Source organism: Hippocampus comes, unplaced genomic scaffold, assembly GCF_001891065.2.
Source record: "Hippocampus comes isolate QL1 unplaced genomic scaffold, H_comes_QL1_v1.1 scaffold68, whole genome shotgun sequence".
NCBI classification, from domain to species: domain Eukaryota; kingdom Metazoa; phylum Chordata; class Actinopteri; order Syngnathiformes; family Syngnathidae; genus Hippocampus; species Hippocampus comes.
In genome coordinates this window covers 4,937,315-4,955,242 of record NW_017805625.1, presented here as the reverse complement: position 1 = coordinate 4,955,242, position 17,928 = coordinate 4,937,315, and the positions used below count along the sequence as shown (strand labels likewise).

Below are 17,928 nucleotides of genomic sequence, written 5' to 3'. Positions count from 1 at the left end.
TTTTTTTTTTTTTTTTTTTTTTTTGCCTAAGGGGAAACCAAGAAACTGCGACAATCAAGTGAGATGAACTGACAGAAGCATGGAGCAACCAACTTATTGCACGTCACTCCTATCGAAATTTCCTTGCCTCGGCTTCCTCTGTGGCCAAGTGGGTAATTGCACATCCAAATGAGATTACTATGCCATTATGCTAATAAAATACCGCAAATGTGCCTGGTATGCTTGCATGCATGCCTACTTATTTATGATTTGCCAGGTGGATTGTTGAGACCTCGTGAAACACTGAGGTCTGCAAAAGTTCTTAGCTCAAGTCAACATTTACTTCTTTAATTCTTCATCCATTATTGTGTTGTCCGCGCACTGCATGCACGCTAAGTAATTTGGCTGAACTGAAATCTGTTAGCAGAAGGTGTTGTTAATTGTAACCATTAGGCCGTTGTTAACAACATGCTGTCGGGGCTTTAATAGGTGGCCTGCGCGTTAAAACCTGCTCTCATCATCGACTTTAAATGGAATGGAAAAAATATACATTTTCACAAGTGAACATTTTCTTTGGAGGCAAACAAGAAAAAAAAGAGAATGTGGCTCCTGGACTTTCATCTGTTTGATGGTTTCTTGTGAATCCTGCGGAATACGTTGCTTTGTCTCCGCTTATTATTCATGCTCATTGCTCAGGACTTCTTCTCTCTTCTGTGTCAGCCTTTTAATCACAGTTCTTTGCTTCAACCACGTGTCTGTCATCTCATTCTTTGGCTCCATCTTTCCAAACAGACAGTTTGACTTCATGTCGCGGGCACGGTAATCACAGATTTACGCACATTTCAAGCTTGATTGATTGGCGCCGTAAAGATCAATGGGGAGACGTGGACACAAGTCTGATAATAATGATCGGGGCTTCATTATTCCAATGCAATTTCACAAAATTTGAATGCCCCTCGCCTGATGGATGAGCAAGGATTCACGTGGCGGCCAGTTCTTCACTACCACACAGCTCCTCCGGGTTTGCTGCTGCGGTGCATTGAGACTCATTATGACTTACGTTTGAATGGGCCAAAAATAAAAAAATAAAGTCAACTTTTTCCATCTCCCAGCCACTGTCCACATCTCTTCTTAATTGTATCTCATTAGTAGAACCATACGAATACCTCACACATTAAACTCTCAGATTAACATCCCAGTTAAAGTCGGAAATCTGTCTGCCTGTTTAAAATGAAACTCCGCTCGTCTTACTGCATACGATCGATATTCTGTCGTCCTCACGCCGCTTTTTGAACAATTTTGATGCACTAATTGGCTGCAAACTTCCCCCACTGGTTTTCATCACGATCAGCATTGTCACTGACAGTACAAGAAGTTGAAGTAGAAAAAGGTTCCAAAAAACAAGCACACTCTTTAATAAGCAGGCTGGGTTCGGTCCACGGATTGGCAGTCAGCGAAGGCAAGGGTATCCAAAAAGGCGAGGGGAGGCATCAAGGCAAGGTCGTTAATCAAACAGGGACGACGCTCACTGTGAGTCTGTGGCGAGAACAAGAAATGCTGGAATGTGCCGACAAGGTATAACAAACTGGCAACGAGACAGGATGAGATAAGAGGTTAAATACATGAGGTAACGGGGGATAATGAGGCGCAGGTGAGGACGAGACAGGGAGAAGGGCAAGGGAACGCGTACACACATGGACACACAAACTTGCGTGCGCACACAAACGGCAAGTTGGTTACTGCTGTCAAGCTTGTTTTTGCTTCGTTTTAAGGGAATGTTTACCACAGACTCTTTGTGTAAGGGAACTACAATGGCCTTCATTTTTCGACATCATGTGGAGGTAAAATATGAATGTTTCCACAATTTTTTATTTTTAAAATTTTGGGGGGGCTTAGACTTTGCGTGGCTTCAACATCCAAGTTAGATCACTTTTGGTATCATTGTAAAAGATACTGGACGATCACTCCCAGAATATAAAGTTCTAATTGCTGTTAGATACATTTTAAAAGCACAAAGATGCCAAAATGCAAGGTTGTTTTTTTTTTTTTGTTGTCTTTTTTTGCCAGCACAAACTTGAGATGCAAGTGCTCAACGGTGGCAGTAAATTCAAATCATCTCCACAATAAATAGCAGTTAGACAAATAGTAAATATGTCATCCAAAACAGTTTGACACTACTTTTAATGCCACTGCAAGTTGAAGCTCACTGACAAACGAAATGTAAAACAAAGAGAATTACACATGAGTTTTCACCAAGCAAAATATGTTTCCTCCCCTTTCCTACGACTTTATTGCGAACATAAATAACATTGCCATGACCGTTGACATACCAACACCAGCATTAATAGTTTCGGTTGAACAACCCTCAATGGAATCGACGTTTGAATGGTAAATGGTGGAGCAAAACATGTAGGCGGAGGGAAACTGGAACGGATTAATGGCATTTCCATTCATTTCTATAGAGGAAGGTGATTTGCAATGCAAGTCTTCTGAGTTACGAGCATGATCATGGAACAAAAAAAAATCATACCTCAAGGCACCGCTCTATTATTTCAAATTTTTTTACCAGCTTCTGATCACTTTTGAATAATCAAAACCTGCCATGAATAGGTCTTGAATATTCTATAATGTGGTGGCTATCAAGCAATATCTTGATTACAATCGGCACCCGCAGCCAGTTAGGAGCAGCCAGCATTTCATTCCAGCTCCCAGTGGTCACAAATGATCCCTCATATTCCAGAGGCAGGTTGGCAGGCAAGGTTAAGGATCACCACAGCATATCAATTTGGTATTTGTCAGTTTCCATCTTAATAGACCCATTCCTGCATGTCAAAATGCTCCCAGGTGAAGCTCCTATGGCCCCTCACCTGCTGCCAACTCGCCAGATCGATGGTAGAGGACCTCTGGAGGCTGCAGCCACTGCTGACACAGACAATACGCTTGCACAGTCGCTAATCAAGTCTGCATGTATTGATCGCATGGGTGCATGGAGAGGCTACAACAACACCCCCCACCACCACCACGAAATGCCTTTTTTTGTTTTTCACTCTTACAGCTCCACCGCTTTTATATAGCAAAGCAATTTTCAGCCCTTAGCCCACTGTTATTCCCACCCGGAGCCATCTTTTTCCACAAAGGGGATTGACTTAGCCTGGGCTTGCTGAGGACGGGATGTCAAAAAAATAGCTCAATTGCACGGAGAATGAAAATACTCTTTCCGGGGAAGTGTGTGACCACAAGGGACCGTCCAAATTGGACACCTCTGCAGAGGTGTGTGAAACAGTGTTTTGTCTCTTTCCACATATATGAAAAGGGGGAGAGGAGGTTATGGGGTGCAAGCAGAGTGGAGTCTGCGGCCATCATGGCATGCTGAGAGCAAACAGACTCGGGTATGGGTGGAGTTCGGTTCAACTCAGGGGGGTCGTCACCAATTGTCACTACCAGTTTGAGGAATAATTTTCTGCTTTTTTTGCAAGGGGGCTTGCAAAACGACGTCTTTGCGTGGTTGATGTGTATAAGCATGAAGCCCCTTACCGTGACAATCTAAAGCTCCTTGTTGCTACCTTTTAACGGATTCGTTGTCCTGTGTCTAAGGTACCGATGCAGGATTCTGTCATTCAGTCATCCTGAAAATTTGCTGTCTTCAGAGGTACTGTAGAATGCCACCAGTGTGTCAGTGGAGCGCAAAGATGACAAAACCCCAAAAGTCACTGCTCACGTCACTTTATGTTGTACTCAATTGTTGATCTTATTCTCAAATCGCCACGCATCTTAATAAGCCCGATGCGAGAAACTATATCGGCTGTGTGAACAATGTCCTGCTTCGATGAGTTCTGTCTGAAAGGAACAGGCGACTAACTCCCCGGCTTTACTTTTGCACTTCTGACTCACCAATTTACAGAGAAAGCCAGTGCGAAAGCCATTGGAGTGTTCCGTATGTAACCCTGCTGATTGAAGAGGCCTACATCCATCGCCAAGGGCCATGGTGTCTCCATCTTGCTGTGCATCACATGCTAGTTGGAGGTTGTCAGTGTGACGACGAGGGTGAATGAACACTCGGTCATTCGCTCATTTGCGAAGGAATGGATATACTTTCTCTCTCTCTCTCTCTCTCTCTCTCTCTCTCTCTCTCTCTCTCTCTCTCTCTCTCTTCTCTATCTCACACACATACACTCTCCCTCCCTCTACATACAGTACAGTATACTGTATATAAATATACAGAGACAGTATGAATAAATATCTATCTATATATCTATATCTATATCTATCTATCTATCTATATATCTATATCTATATATATCTATCTATCTATATATCTATATCTATATATATATATATATATATATATATATATAAACTAGAGAGAGAGCGAGAGAGAATAAGAGCGAGAATCTGTCCCTTCAATGGGAATGCTCTTCTCTAACAAAAAAAAAAAAACTGTAATATCCTCTCTTGGCCTCTGGGGGGGGGGGAGTTGAAAAAAATCATCCCATTTTATTCAGTGCATTCAATTCATTGACTACCATATTTCATGACAATCAATTTACCATTTAGTGATGTACAACCATAAATAACTAGTAGTCCGGCAGTGGTTTTGTTCAAGCCGTGCCTTTAGCAAACTTTGAAATATATCATGAGTATCGACAAGCACATTCACCACTCTGTTGAAATCAGATTTACCGCAGTCAAATGCTGTGTTCCCCCCGACGGTTTGATGTCTGATGTTTTTTTTTATCAGGACTCCTTGGGCAACTTGTCCATTTGCAAGTGGGAGCCTCACATGTCTCCTAGCACTAATCTCTTGGCCTTCACCCAAAACAAACTCATCAAGTGCAACACAGTGCAGTCGCCCAGACCAGGAAGCAAAACACACCCACACGCAAGAAGATATCTGAAAAAGTTTCTTGAGATCTTTTTTTTTCAAGGTGCGAGTCAGAGCTGCGACTTCCCATTCCTGCTGTAGAACCTGCTTTTTGTGTTGCATCATTTTGATGCAGTAAATCAAGATCCAGGATAGGTAATGATACCACAAACTATGTTTTTTGTTCTCCTAATGGTCATTTTATTGGAGGCGGTGATGCTGTGTACTCACAGAGCAGCTGCTACAGGTCAAAGACACTGCAAAGCCCCACGAGACCTCCCTTATATGTGTATGTGTCTATGTGTGTGTGTGTGTGTGTGTGTGTGTGTGTGTGTCCCTCCACATATCCTCCATCACACACATGTCCTGTTCTGTGTATAAGCTCCTGAGTTGTAAAGCACAAGAGTTACGGTTTGACTGCCTCACCGCACGCGCTTTAATGCGGCGTGCATTCTCTCACCTGTGAACACCGACAATTATTTGATTCCAACAGTTACACTTTCCTGAGAGGCCGCGCCATGAGCTATAATACTTGTATTGATTCGGTGGGAAATGAGGCTCAACGGGTCAACTGCACAATAGAGGCCCAAGAGTGAAGCTCGCTTTTGACAGGACTGAAGCGAGACGGCGTGTCTTCCCGCCCATTAAATTATCTCACACACATGCGTTCCCGCCCATTCCCTTGCTTATCTCCACATTACGTCGATACTCGCTTTTTGATGGCCACTCTGTGTCAGCCTCATGTTTTTTCAATGCAAGGTGCCAATAGATAGGATTCACAAAGCCGTAATTATTGGGGGGAAATGGTTTGCTTGGTTCATTTAACATCCAGTCGACCGTTTAAAGTAGAAAAGGGAGCAACACAAACAAGAAAAAAAGAAAATGTAAGTGCAGAGCTTCATGTAATTATTTGGATCAGCAACAAATTGTAACATCATACTGTCGGAACTCATCTCCACCATTGAGGCCAATGCCATAGGCAGTTTGATATACTGTACCAGCAATAACACAACACAAAAAGTGTGAAACTTGGAATGGGAATCAAAAGCCGGTTCTTTTTGATAACCAGTGTTTAGTCATTTGATAACTCGGAATCGTTTGTTTTCTTGCCTGACGATTCTGCTTCCGTTTCGTCTTATGTCACGACTGAGTGATTACATCAAATGCAAAAAGTGTATTTTATTTTTTTTAGCATGGCTCAACTGTACGATATAAAGCCTAGCTTGTATTATTTTGTTTTTTTCAATTTTGGGGTATTGTGTTAGCTCTCTTGCTACTTTCTTGCTCTACGATGGACATAACTGCCTTTCTTTTACTTCATTCCTGTACCTTACTTTCTGGGCATGACCAATCAATCCACCCTGAATGCACACAGTTACATTAGTTAAACTGAGTTAAATTAAATCGATTTGTCATGGCATTAGGATGAGACAATATAATAAACCGGTTGTACTACTAGACATCACCCAACTGCTATTAGTTCTTTTAAATATGGTTATCTGCATATTATTCTGCCAAATACCAGGATTGGCCTCAAAGCAATTCAAATTGTATCGATAATGGAATCGTAGCCAGTAAATTGTTTGAATGCAACCCAATTGATTTGTACAGAATCAATCCATGGCATGCTATACTATTCTACATTACAAATGAGATTTCCTGACGTGCAAATCTTAATAAAATTTACTCCCAGAGTGACAGGATTAAGGATACAAAAGAGTGTGAATTCAGTGTTGGTCTAGCATTAAAAAAAAAGTCTAAAAACCATACTCGGTCTCTCCAAAAGGTTTAAAAAGAAAAAAAGAGTTCTGTATCTGCAGGGAGATTGAGTCTCTTGCGCCTCAATGTCCTGCAGGGGAACAGTTAACAATCCCAGCAGCTCCCATATGGAGTCGCGGGTTAAGTGGATGCATGTTGACTTAATGACAGGCTGTCGGGAAGTAGATGACACCCAATCAGACCGTCCGCATGCAGGCGGAGACCAGAAAAGAGAGCTGGGAAGAAACGGAACATCTCACTTGTCATATAATTAAAACCTTTACGCTGCAGGCGGACTTTGATTGCGGCAGGACAGTTAATCTATCTCCTTACTCCCTTGTGAGATGAAGTATAGATTACCGGTCAGCGAAATATGTATGTGCGCAAATGAAGCACGGTTCTTTCCTTCTTTTGTTATGCTGCTGCAGAAAATAAGGTTGTGGTTGGAGCCTAAAGGGTTCTGCGCTAACTTTTAGGTCTCACTAGACAGACGACGACACTTAAAAAGTAAACGGCAATCTTTTTTTTTGGTTTTTTTACACCAATGACCCCACTTGGTGACTACCGACATATTCCAGAGCTATTATATAAGAAATGGATATCCTGTCAGCAAAACCACAGCCACGCCGCTGATTGCATTGTCATTATTCTGTGTTATATCTAATTGCCCCACGGGGATAAATAAAGTTTTCTGAATCTGAATATTTCCGCTGTTTAACAATCAAAAGATTCAATCAACCTGAGCTTTGAAATATTCACCTTGATTTAGCTGTGTTTTTCTGAGTTGCTGAAAACTCCGACTTGCCGATAAAGCGGAGGGGCAAAGTTAAGCGCAATCACATCCAAATTGTCAGCCTACAAGATTTCTTTCCAAATAACATGGCAAGGATCCCACATGCTGCGTAGCCAACGGGGTTGTTGCTATTTAAAACTTGAAAAAAAAAATGGAATACTTATACAACATTCTAATAATGACTGCATGCTGTTTGTGTTCCACGGGATTTTTCTTGTTGCTGCTACGTTTCAGTATAAAGCCTTTGTACCCTTCATTGTCAAATTGTAAAATAAGTGACACGGAGTGAAGTTACCCACCTATAAAATACCCTAAATTGAGTTGTGTTCAGATTATAATTTGAGTCATATCGCTCTCAATCCAACGGAAGCCTGATTAATGGTATTGCTCACTTTTATTTCAATTTCTTTGGTTAAAATGCCTTTTTAAAAAAAAGCTTGAGGCTTCTGCACGTGCGCGACGGCTGCAGTGCCGCCCAACCACTGCGCCGTGAGAGCTCATCAAATGAAGCAACAGGAAATAATCTAATTTCTCTTAATTGGTCGGAACATGTTTATTTACCACGAAAAAAAAAATCTCGTGTTGTTCATCTAGCTATTACAGCGGCGTATGGTGAGAGGGAAAACAATTAAATGCTCTTCCACTAGCTGGAAAATGGTGCAATTAACCTGTCATCCACCTGTTGCCATTTCTACAACAGAACGGACGCTTAGTGTTTAACTAAGCAGGCCCGTTTTCCAATGTAAAATATGGGCCTCGTTAAATGTCTGGAAACACCGCACTGTTGTAAAATCTGACGCCAATGCATGGATGTCAGTTGTCATATAATGGTCTGTATGCAAGCTCCTGCTGCGGAGACCACAGAAGGCGCCGAGCCACCTGCCGCGTTTTCTTCCCCTCAAAGACAAGAGGAGGTGATGCTGAATCGCAGCGCTCGTAGACTGCTGCTGTGTTAATGGCTGAAATGATTTCATGTTGTCGCCAATAAGAAGGAATACCCGCAGCCCCTCACTGATCCAGGGTCGACTCCTCGTACAAGGCGAGGAAATGATGATAATGAAGACGATGGTGTTTTCATAAGATTAATGTTACTGGCTGTGATGCACCGTTGCGATGTTGCACGGCTTCCTTTTTCCCTTGTTTGTGTGCGTGTACCATATCTTCAACTGTCTTTGTCTTGATTTTTTTTTTCCCCCCTAGCTCATTATAGAGGCAGGTTCAAGGAGATGGGATCTCATTTGCATAGAGTCAGCCGCAGGGCTGTTGTGTGAGCATGAGGGAAGCCAGGTGATTCGTTCCAACTCCTCCAGTCTTATTTTATAGGAGATTAAATTAAAACCAATCAGCCAGTCCAAGTCACACTGACCTCAGTGGAAAGTGCATCGTGGGACTATGGTTTAAAGAGTCCAGCGTGCCTCTCTCGCTGCCCACCCTGAATAGACCAGGCGCTGGTTTTCTGCCACTCAGCCATGGCAACGCTGCACCTCAGAACATTTCGCCTAAAAACAGAGAACATTCACACAGCGAGGGGCAGGCCAGCGTGAACATAAACAGTGTTATTTTGCACAATCCAAAGAGCGTAATCAATGTGATGCATGTGGGCCAGAGTGCAGGCACAACCCACAAGGGAGATGAGTTGGGAGTGCTTTGGAAGCTGCCCTTATGAGACCAGAGATGAAAAATAAATAAATAAATGTTGATGCATCTGGTTTCCTTTTCACAATTGTTTCGTTATTGCTTTGAGAGGTAATCTACTAATTTTTCTCAGTCCAACACAAAATAATCAAGCCATCCTAATGCACATAACAGCACTGACATATGCGCGTATGTTTGATGGTATCTGGGGATATACTGTGATTATTATTAGCATTATTAGCAATTAGCATCATTAGCAACAATTTCCCAAAGGAATTGGGATTTAAGCCATTTGCCAAACAATGCAAATAAATTTGTATTGATCAATTTTGATGAGACAATTTGTTGACTTGCTAACATAATAATTGCTATGCTTCCATTAAACGGTCAGAGCTAACTGCTATTCAGGGTTTAGTTTAACATGAAAATTGAATCAGTGTCCATATGTGCGCTTTTTTCCCAAGTTTACATCATATTAATTGACAATATTCAATACTGGGTAAAAATTCAAGGCCAAACTTTTAACTAAACGTATGTCTCTTGGTTGGTTAGCAAACAATTTACTGTTAGTGTGCTATTGCTAGCATGGATAGCAAAAGCAAGCATTGAGTTATGTGGCGCTCACTGCTCACTCTATGGAAGGGGTGTCAAACTCATTTTTGTCGTGGGCCACTTGGAGAGGGCCATTACAGCAGTGAAATCGAATAAATGTTTAATCATCACATCGTATGATTACTTGTACACACAAAAAAGTCAAATTGATTGATTACTAGTTTTGAAATCAGTCAACTGTTAGTTTGTTGTTTGTTCAATTATTGTCCAAGTGAGTGTAAACAGGGTAAAAAAAATTTGCAAAATCTCAACATTATTCATTACTTAATTTGACATTTCGGCCCATATTTGAGCAAGGGGCATGGAAGTTGACACACATGATTTGCTTCTGCGGGCCACATAAAATGATGTGGCCGGCTGGATCTGGCCCCCGGGCCTTGAGTTTGACACCGGTGCTCTCTCGGGTACATAGAGTTCATAGTTTTGCCAGGCTTGTCATTTTGCACGAGTCTCTGACAAAACCAGTAGGAAAGCATTTCCTCATCTAAAAGCTCACTTCTCAGCAGAGAACTAACAGCACTAAGACGAAATATGCACAGCTCATGTCCTCTATAGAGAAAAATATGGTTGGAATATTTATAACTACCCAACATTCTCCATCCATACCACTGGCAAGTATGAATGTGGACACAGATGGGGCTCGCACATCAAACTTTAATGAACTTATATGGGAGGACATATATTCAAGTATGTCAAAGACTTAATGTTAATAATGTCAGCAAAGTGGGTGCATGCATCGCAGTGTGATATTCCCATCTTGTCAAAAATACTTGACCATCCGTCAAGGGCATTCGGTCAAATATAATGTGGGAAGTGTAACATGTACTTAGAGCTATAAGACCCTTACTGTATACTGTATGTCTTTTCCGCACGCTTATTGTTACGACAACCATCAGGGCAAGAGCTATGGCTTTTATTGGATTTTGTGAGTCAGTTAATATTTTAGTTACTCACTTATAGTTAGTCGGCCACTCATTTACTTGATCAGTCAGTAGGTTGCTTAGACAATAATATAGTTAATAATTAATAATGTATGTATTTTGTACTTTTCTCAATAGTTCCGCCTTGGGTGAACTGCCCTTTACTGGATGCTCTTCTGGTTGTAATCTAATCCTCCACTTTGCCTTTTTCTCTGTGTGTCTTGCATTTTGACAGGAGAGGAAGCTGTCGGCCTTCCCATACATTGAGATTTGTCACTCGCTTGTCACCAATTATATGGTACCACTGTCCCGCCAGACTGATTTCTTTGTTCCAGAGATGAGGGATGAGGCCAAAGCTGATGTGAAAGAGGAAGACTCTGATGAAGACCGAGGAACTGACATCACAGGTAATATTTTACACACAGCAGACAAGTCAAGTGTATAGTCTTTGTCATTCCGCATGTCGAGAGAAGCGTTGTTTTATTGAGAGGTCATACATCTGATTGCTGGTGACCGCGGTTGCTGGTTGTGCCCTGCCGGTGAAGACAGCTTGCGTCACGTTGCAACAACACATAAAACACGTTTGACACCATAATCACAGAGGACATGGAGATAAATGAGAGTTGGTAATTGTTCTGTCATGCCAAGTACGTGTGATGGAGCGCAATGTGATATTAGCAACTCTCACGCGTCTGTGCCTGGATTAACTGTCAACAAGTACAAATGACTAAATGAAGGACTGATGGACGGAACAGATCTCTGGCCTCCTCGTTTTTCAAAATAACTTCTGAATGAACGCACAGATCATGGCAGGTTCATATTCCACGTGTGTTTGGTTACTATGTCATTGGAGCAAATTAGACAGTGTGGAAAAACGAGACCAGTGTTTCTCATCTTTTATTGAGCCAAGCAAGGCACGTATATTACCGTACGGAAAAATCTCATGGCACACTACCATAATGGTCACAAAAAGTATAAATGCTGAAATAATGCTGATCTTGTGTCATTTTAGTCACAAAGTTACTTATTGTAAAATATGGGCCTGTTCAGTTGAACACCAAACTTTTATTCAGTTCCATAGAATTTAGTTAATTGTAACCTACTGCCATCTAGTGGAAGATCTTTTATTTTGTTCTTCCAGTCACTATATGACGCTGGCATAGATAAATGAGCAAGGTTAGCGCGTCAACCTCACAGTGCAGAGGGACTTGGTTCAATTCCAGCTCCGGCCTCCCTGTGTGGAGTTTGCATGTTCTCCCCGGGCCTGCATGGGTTTTCTCCGGGTACTCAGTTTCCTCCCACTTTCCAAAAACATGCATGGCAGGCTGATTGAACACTCAAGTGTCCCTAGGTGTGTATGAGTGTGAGCGCGGATGGTTGTTCGTCTCTGTGTGCCCTGTGATTGGCTGGCAACCGATTCCGGGTGTCCCCTGCCTACTGCCCGCAGACAGCTGGGATAGGCTCCAGCACGCCCCGCGACCTTTGTCAGGATAAAGCAAATCGGAAAATGGATGGATGGACATATAGTAACCCACTTTACAAGAGTGACGCCTTACAACTTTGAAATACACATTGTGTATAAAATAAACTATGTGGACATACTGTAGTTACACCAGCCTAGTAAATATACAAAAAAGTAAAGTTAGAAGAAAATAGGGAGTGGGTCACCCCACTTGGAGCTACAAAGTGTATCGACCTAAGTGGTCTAGCTCAGGTCCCGATTGACTAACAATTGATGTCGCAATACCCTTTTCTTCACATTGAAACTGTTGATGTAGTTTGTTGTCTGAGGCAAAGTTGAAGTTTGTTGCCTTTGATAGGACAGGGTAGTAGGCAAAGGCGTAAATACTCAAAACAGGTTGCAATCATTCGTTATTTATACCGTGGTTTCCTTTTTTTCCATGAGAAAAAATTTAAGTGTGGTTTTAGGATGTCTTCCACTAGTTTGAACATTATATTCCTATGTTCCTTATTGCTACACCAAAAATAGTGCTCCAACCATATGGAGTTCTTTTTTTCCTCTCACTGGGCTCTTAAAGGAATATTCCAAATGTTTTTTTTATGATTCTTTTCCGACACTTAACACCCAGAAGCCTTTTAGTGGTCACATGAGGGTGGAGAGTGAGCCTTTATATTTGCCACAAGACACAATCTAAATGGTCATTTCAATGACACTTTTTTTTGGGGGTGGGGGTGGGGTGGTGAGCAATTACATCCACTTTATGTTGGAACTGGTCAGTTTGTGAAAACAAGATCCTAAAGTCAGCTCAGAATACAGTGATCCCTCGACTTAAGAGTGCCCTAACTTGCAAGTTACAAGCCATCACTCATAAACGCCGGCAGACGAGCGAAGTTGGAAACCAAAAGGAGAGCCACAGTCAGCGATGTACGTTCAGTCATTTATTGGACGGAACAAACAGTGAAGCACCCAAATACAAAATGAGAACAGTTGCTAGAGGCTACTTGAGGCCAGGTAAGCACTTCCTTTTGTGTGTTTTGTATTGGATTTCAGACAGTACCCAATGCAGTAGCCATTATGTCTACTTTCAGCATTTTGGAGAAATACAACTAGCACAATGATTCTCAATTAGAATTAAGCTGGCCCAAAAAAACTAAATAAAACGATAGTGCAAGATGTGTATCACGATATTCCCAAACTGCTCTTTCCTTTCACTTCGAAACAACATCCATCCACTCTTTAGCTTTCTGTTTTCTTCTGTGAACTCTGGACTGGTCTTTTTACATTCCTACTTGGAAAAAAAAAGTCCTCTCTTCCGGACCTTGATTCTGAGCTTTAATAACCCCGACGGGCCCAATTTAGCAACAGAATTAGGCAAATCTCATCGATAAGACTATTCGGGGTCCAGTTGGCTTCAACTGAAGTTGCGTTTTTATGACCATGCTTGAGGGGTCATCTCGTAGGCTGAAACACCTTCTCAGGGGGGCTATGCCCAGCCAGTTATCCTTCAACAGAGCAATTATTTCCCATTAATAGCCTTGTATTGTAGAGACATTCCCATGTGGAAAGATCAGCTGCATTCATCATAAATCCCATTCACACCTTAGCGAAGAACATACGCTTCCATCGCCTCCTGTTGGGACTTGCCAGCTAATCAACTGAACATTTCTCAGCCCCTCGATAAATAACACAAATGGACTTCTCATATAAAGCACCCCATGTGATAATTACGTTGTGATGGGACGCAGTCTGGACTTGTTTTTTTTTTTGTACTGCTTACTGTGTTCGTGACATTCATCTTGAGTGTGAGCATCACAATTAAACTATATTGGATTTATTAATTTCCAGATGTTTTTGGTTGCCTTTTTAATAGGCTATTACCATTGCCAATTATTGTTGAAATGATCTCAAATTTCAATTAAAATGTGTTTTGAAAAAATAACGTTTAATGGTAAACATAATTTAACTTAAATGTTTTACATCTTGTTTTGAAAATGACACTCATTAGCAATTTGGCACAGCAACTGAAGAGTCAGAGGTCAACAGAACACAATCAACCTGATCATTTCCATGCAAAAGAGATCGATATAGAGCAAAATTAATTGTTCCATCAATCACAACAAGTCGTCCAGGCTCTGAAATAGCAAAGTAGCCCTAACCCATCACACTACCACCACCATGTTTGACTGTTGGTATTCTGATCTTTTTCTGAAATGCTATTGTGTAACAGAGTCACACACCTTCCAAAATTCATTAAACTCGTCTTGGGAATCATTTAGATGTGTTTTGCAAAAGTACGACAAGCATTTGTTATTTTGGGTCACAGTAAACTCCTGATTTAACAAGAGAGGCAAGTACTTTTTCACACAGGGCCAGGTAGTTTTGAATATTTATTTACTGTAATAAATCAAATAACCATTGAAAATTTGCAGTTTGTTTACTTGGGCTAGCTTTGTCAGACATATACATTTGTTTAATGTGGCAAAATAATGCACAAAAAATAAGGATTTTGACATGCTGGCCAATACTTTTTCACGGCACTGTATATACATATAAGATGACTAGATGAAGAAGTCAGTGGAGGCAGTATGAAGGATGAGAGAGAGAAGATGAGCACAGGGGAGCATGTAGCTGTGAGCCCAGAAGGGAGCAGCTGGAAGTAGCGACATGGTCAAATGGCCATCATAATCCTCTACAACATATTGCCACTCAAGCATTGGACTTGCCTCACTTGCCTCCCTGTGACAACACCACATGCAGTTGTGCACAAGAAAACTCGCTCACGTCACTGACGGACATTTTCACAGTCACATGATCAGCCCGTAATACTTTCAGAGTCCGCCTGCTTCTGATCCGTGACTCCGGCTGATGCAATTCTTCCAGACGGCGCTTGAGTGACGGCAGGCAAAGTGATGACAAGCCCAGTGAAGTGTTGCGTAGCATCGAAACTTGAGTGAGAAACTAATGAGGGAAGTTAAGCTTTTGTTGCTCAGCCAAACAAAAGTAACTCAGCCTGTGACTCCTCCACAAGTTTGATGCTGCAACTCCAAATTCTCGGCTTTTACCCGTCACAGTCTTATATATTCCACGTGAGGCTAAGATCCCCATCATTTGCAGTTGAAACCAGAAGTTTATATAAAAAGACGAGACTTTTTTTCCTCTCGACTCATCCAGGAGGTTGCAAAAGAACCTCGGGCCACATCCAAAGAACTCCAGACCTGACTGGCCTCAGTTCAGGTCAGTGTTCACGACTCTACCATAAGAAAGACACTGGTCAAAAATGGCATCCTCTGCTGTCCAAAAAGAAGACAAAGGCTCGTCTCACATTTGCCAAAAGACATCTTGATAATCCTCAACACTTCTGTAGATTGATGAGTCAAAAATGTAACTTTTTGGAACACGCGCAGCCCCTTACAGCTGGTGTAGAAATGGCACAGCGTTTAATTAAAACAAACATGATGCCAACAGTGATGCGTGGTGGTGCCAGTGTGATGGTCTGGGGCTTCTTTGCCCTACGTCAGGACCAAGACAGCTTTCTGTGATTGATGGGGATAATGAATTCTGCTGTCTACCAGAAAATTCTAAAGGAAAAGATCCAAACATTAGTGTGCACCCTCAAACGCAAGAGCTCTTAGATCATGCAGCAGGACAACACACCGCCAAGTCCACCGATGAATGGCTCCCAAAAAAAAAAAAAAATTGGGGGGGATTGGCCAAGTCAAAGTCTGGATTTGAATCCAATTGAGATGCTGTGGTGTGACCTACAACTGGCACTTCATTCTAGAAAACCCTCCAATATGGCGGATAGAAGCAATTATGCAAAGAAGAGTGGACCAATATTCCTCCACAGCGATGTCAACGACTCATCACCAATTATCGCCAACGCTTGATTTCGGTTATTCCGGCCAAGGGCGGCACAACCCATTTATAAGTCCAGGGGGCAATTACTTTTTCACATAGGGACAGGTCAGCTTGGATTTTTGTGTGTGTGTGTGTGTGTGTGTGTGTGTGTGTGTGTGTGTGTGTGTGTGTGTGTGTGTGTGTGTGTGTGTGTGCCTTAATAGATTGGCATTTAGAAACTGCATTTTTTTCTATGTCTGATATTCAAATTGGTTTGATGAACTTTGTGTGTGATAAATATGTAAAGAGCACAGAAATCAGGAAGGGGTTGGCAAATGCTTTTTTTACGGCACTGTATAGCCCAGCTCCACTATTAGCGTTAATGTGTACATTGAAATCGCTGCTCTTTATTAAATGGAAAAGAAACAATGGTGGGCGGTACACTGCCTACCCGACCTCTAATGCACAGTCACCACTATGTGTGTAAGTATTTTCCTTCCTTGTAATCAATTAATCACTCCTGCCTTGCTCCCATTTCTCGTTCAGGGGCCGACTCTCACAGCGACGCCAGCTCAGGAAGCGCCGGCGTTCCCTGGGACAGCCGGGAGACGTCCCTGGCCGCGTCCACGGCCGCCTCCTTGGCCTCGTCCCTCCCTCTGAGGGACGTGGTCGAGTCGCAAGGAGATACCAAGCACAGAGACGGGAGCGAACGAGGCTCAGACGGCTCACTGGCCAGCGGCTCGTCCTTTGAGGAGCTCGACATGGATCACGAAGAGCAGGCGGGAAAGGTGGAGGAGGAGGAGCAGGTCCCTGAGGTTGGGGATGGGAAAGCTGCTGAACTTTTGCAGGAGGAGGCGCAGAAAAAGGAGCCTTTAGGGGCCGACGGCGAGGAGTGATTTTGAAAGATAAGGGATGTTAGCCACGTAACGGTGGCGCGCTACAAGAGAGTCTCGGTTGTTGTTGTTCTTGTTGCTGGTTATCAACCACCATGTTACCATGTCGCTGGATCCGAACCCATTCACGCCTCATTTGAGTACTTTTATTCCACTCTTAATCTCTAATTAAAGCTACATCTTCATATCTAAACCATGTCGACACACGTGCCACATCCCTCAAGGTACACTTGCAGAATCTAATGACAGTGATTGGCTCTGTCAAGGAAGCATTCAGTCAACAATTTGGGTTTGCAGTGGTTTCGAAATACGCTGCAAACGGAGCAGGTATGGTCAAACATCAGTTCCCAAACTAAATTTGTTTTGAGATGAAATATTTTTTCCCGTTTCAATGAATCATAATAGAATTAATCCGTTTCAGCCCCAGAAGCAATTTATGCTATCTTTTGTCTGCATGGATTTGATTGGAAAAAAATGTAGAAATAAATTAGCCATTTATCGCCTCTTTGTTGTTAGTTGTTGGTAGACGATGACACCATTTTCATATTTTATTCCTTTTCCTCAGTGGCAGTCAAACAATCAGTATTCATTTGCTAAACGATTTTATTTTGTAGCATTGTCGCCACATTCCAGTCGATCATCAGCATCATGGGCTGCTGTGACATGGCAAAAATGATGTACAGCACATGGCCGTGTGTGTCCGCGTGCACGTGTGTGTACGTGTGTCTAATAATAAAACATCTAAAATATGCTAACCTAAATTAAGTCGCGCTTCTTACTTGGGAGTCTTGACTGTAAAAGAGTGTGCTCGAGACAATAGCTTTTTTTTTTTTTTTCGTGCTGTGCAGCGTGGGCGGCAGTCGCGCACATTGCTCGCGTGAAGCTGCGGCTGCTGCTGATGTCGCCTCACTTTAGGCCATTTAAAGGTAAGAGAACCATTCAACAGCTTGATAACTAGGGAATATACAGAGTTTAGAATAGTGAGGGGGGTTTATTATATTGATTAGTATGTAACGGTAACGGGCAAGATGGTCCATGTCAGTTTGCCCATTTGTTTCTTCAATGCTGCTTTTAACAGGCATGCAACAAATATCCAAACTGTTCAAATTCAGTCACCGCGGCAGCGTCACATTGACCTGGTCAGAATTTGAACGAAGGCGTTGACATTTGTGTGAGGA

The 17,928-nt window shown here is 42.3% G+C and overlaps 1 protein-coding gene across 1 annotated transcript in view; it reads left to right on the top strand.

The window, feature by feature from the left end:
• Positions 1 to 17,511, top strand: part of tex264a (testis expressed 264, ER-phagy receptor a) — a 47,272-nt gene extending 29,761 nt beyond the window's left edge. The window contains exons 3-4 of the mRNA XM_019881090.1: positions 10,794 to 10,965; positions 16,404 to 17,511. Coding sequence (XP_019736649.1) covers positions 10,794 to 10,965; positions 16,404 to 16,753 — 522 coding nt within the window. The 3' untranslated portion in view covers positions 16,754 to 17,511. The remainder of the gene's footprint in view (positions 1 to 10,793; positions 10,966 to 16,403) is intronic.
• Positions 17,512 to 17,928: the final 417 nt, after the last annotated feature.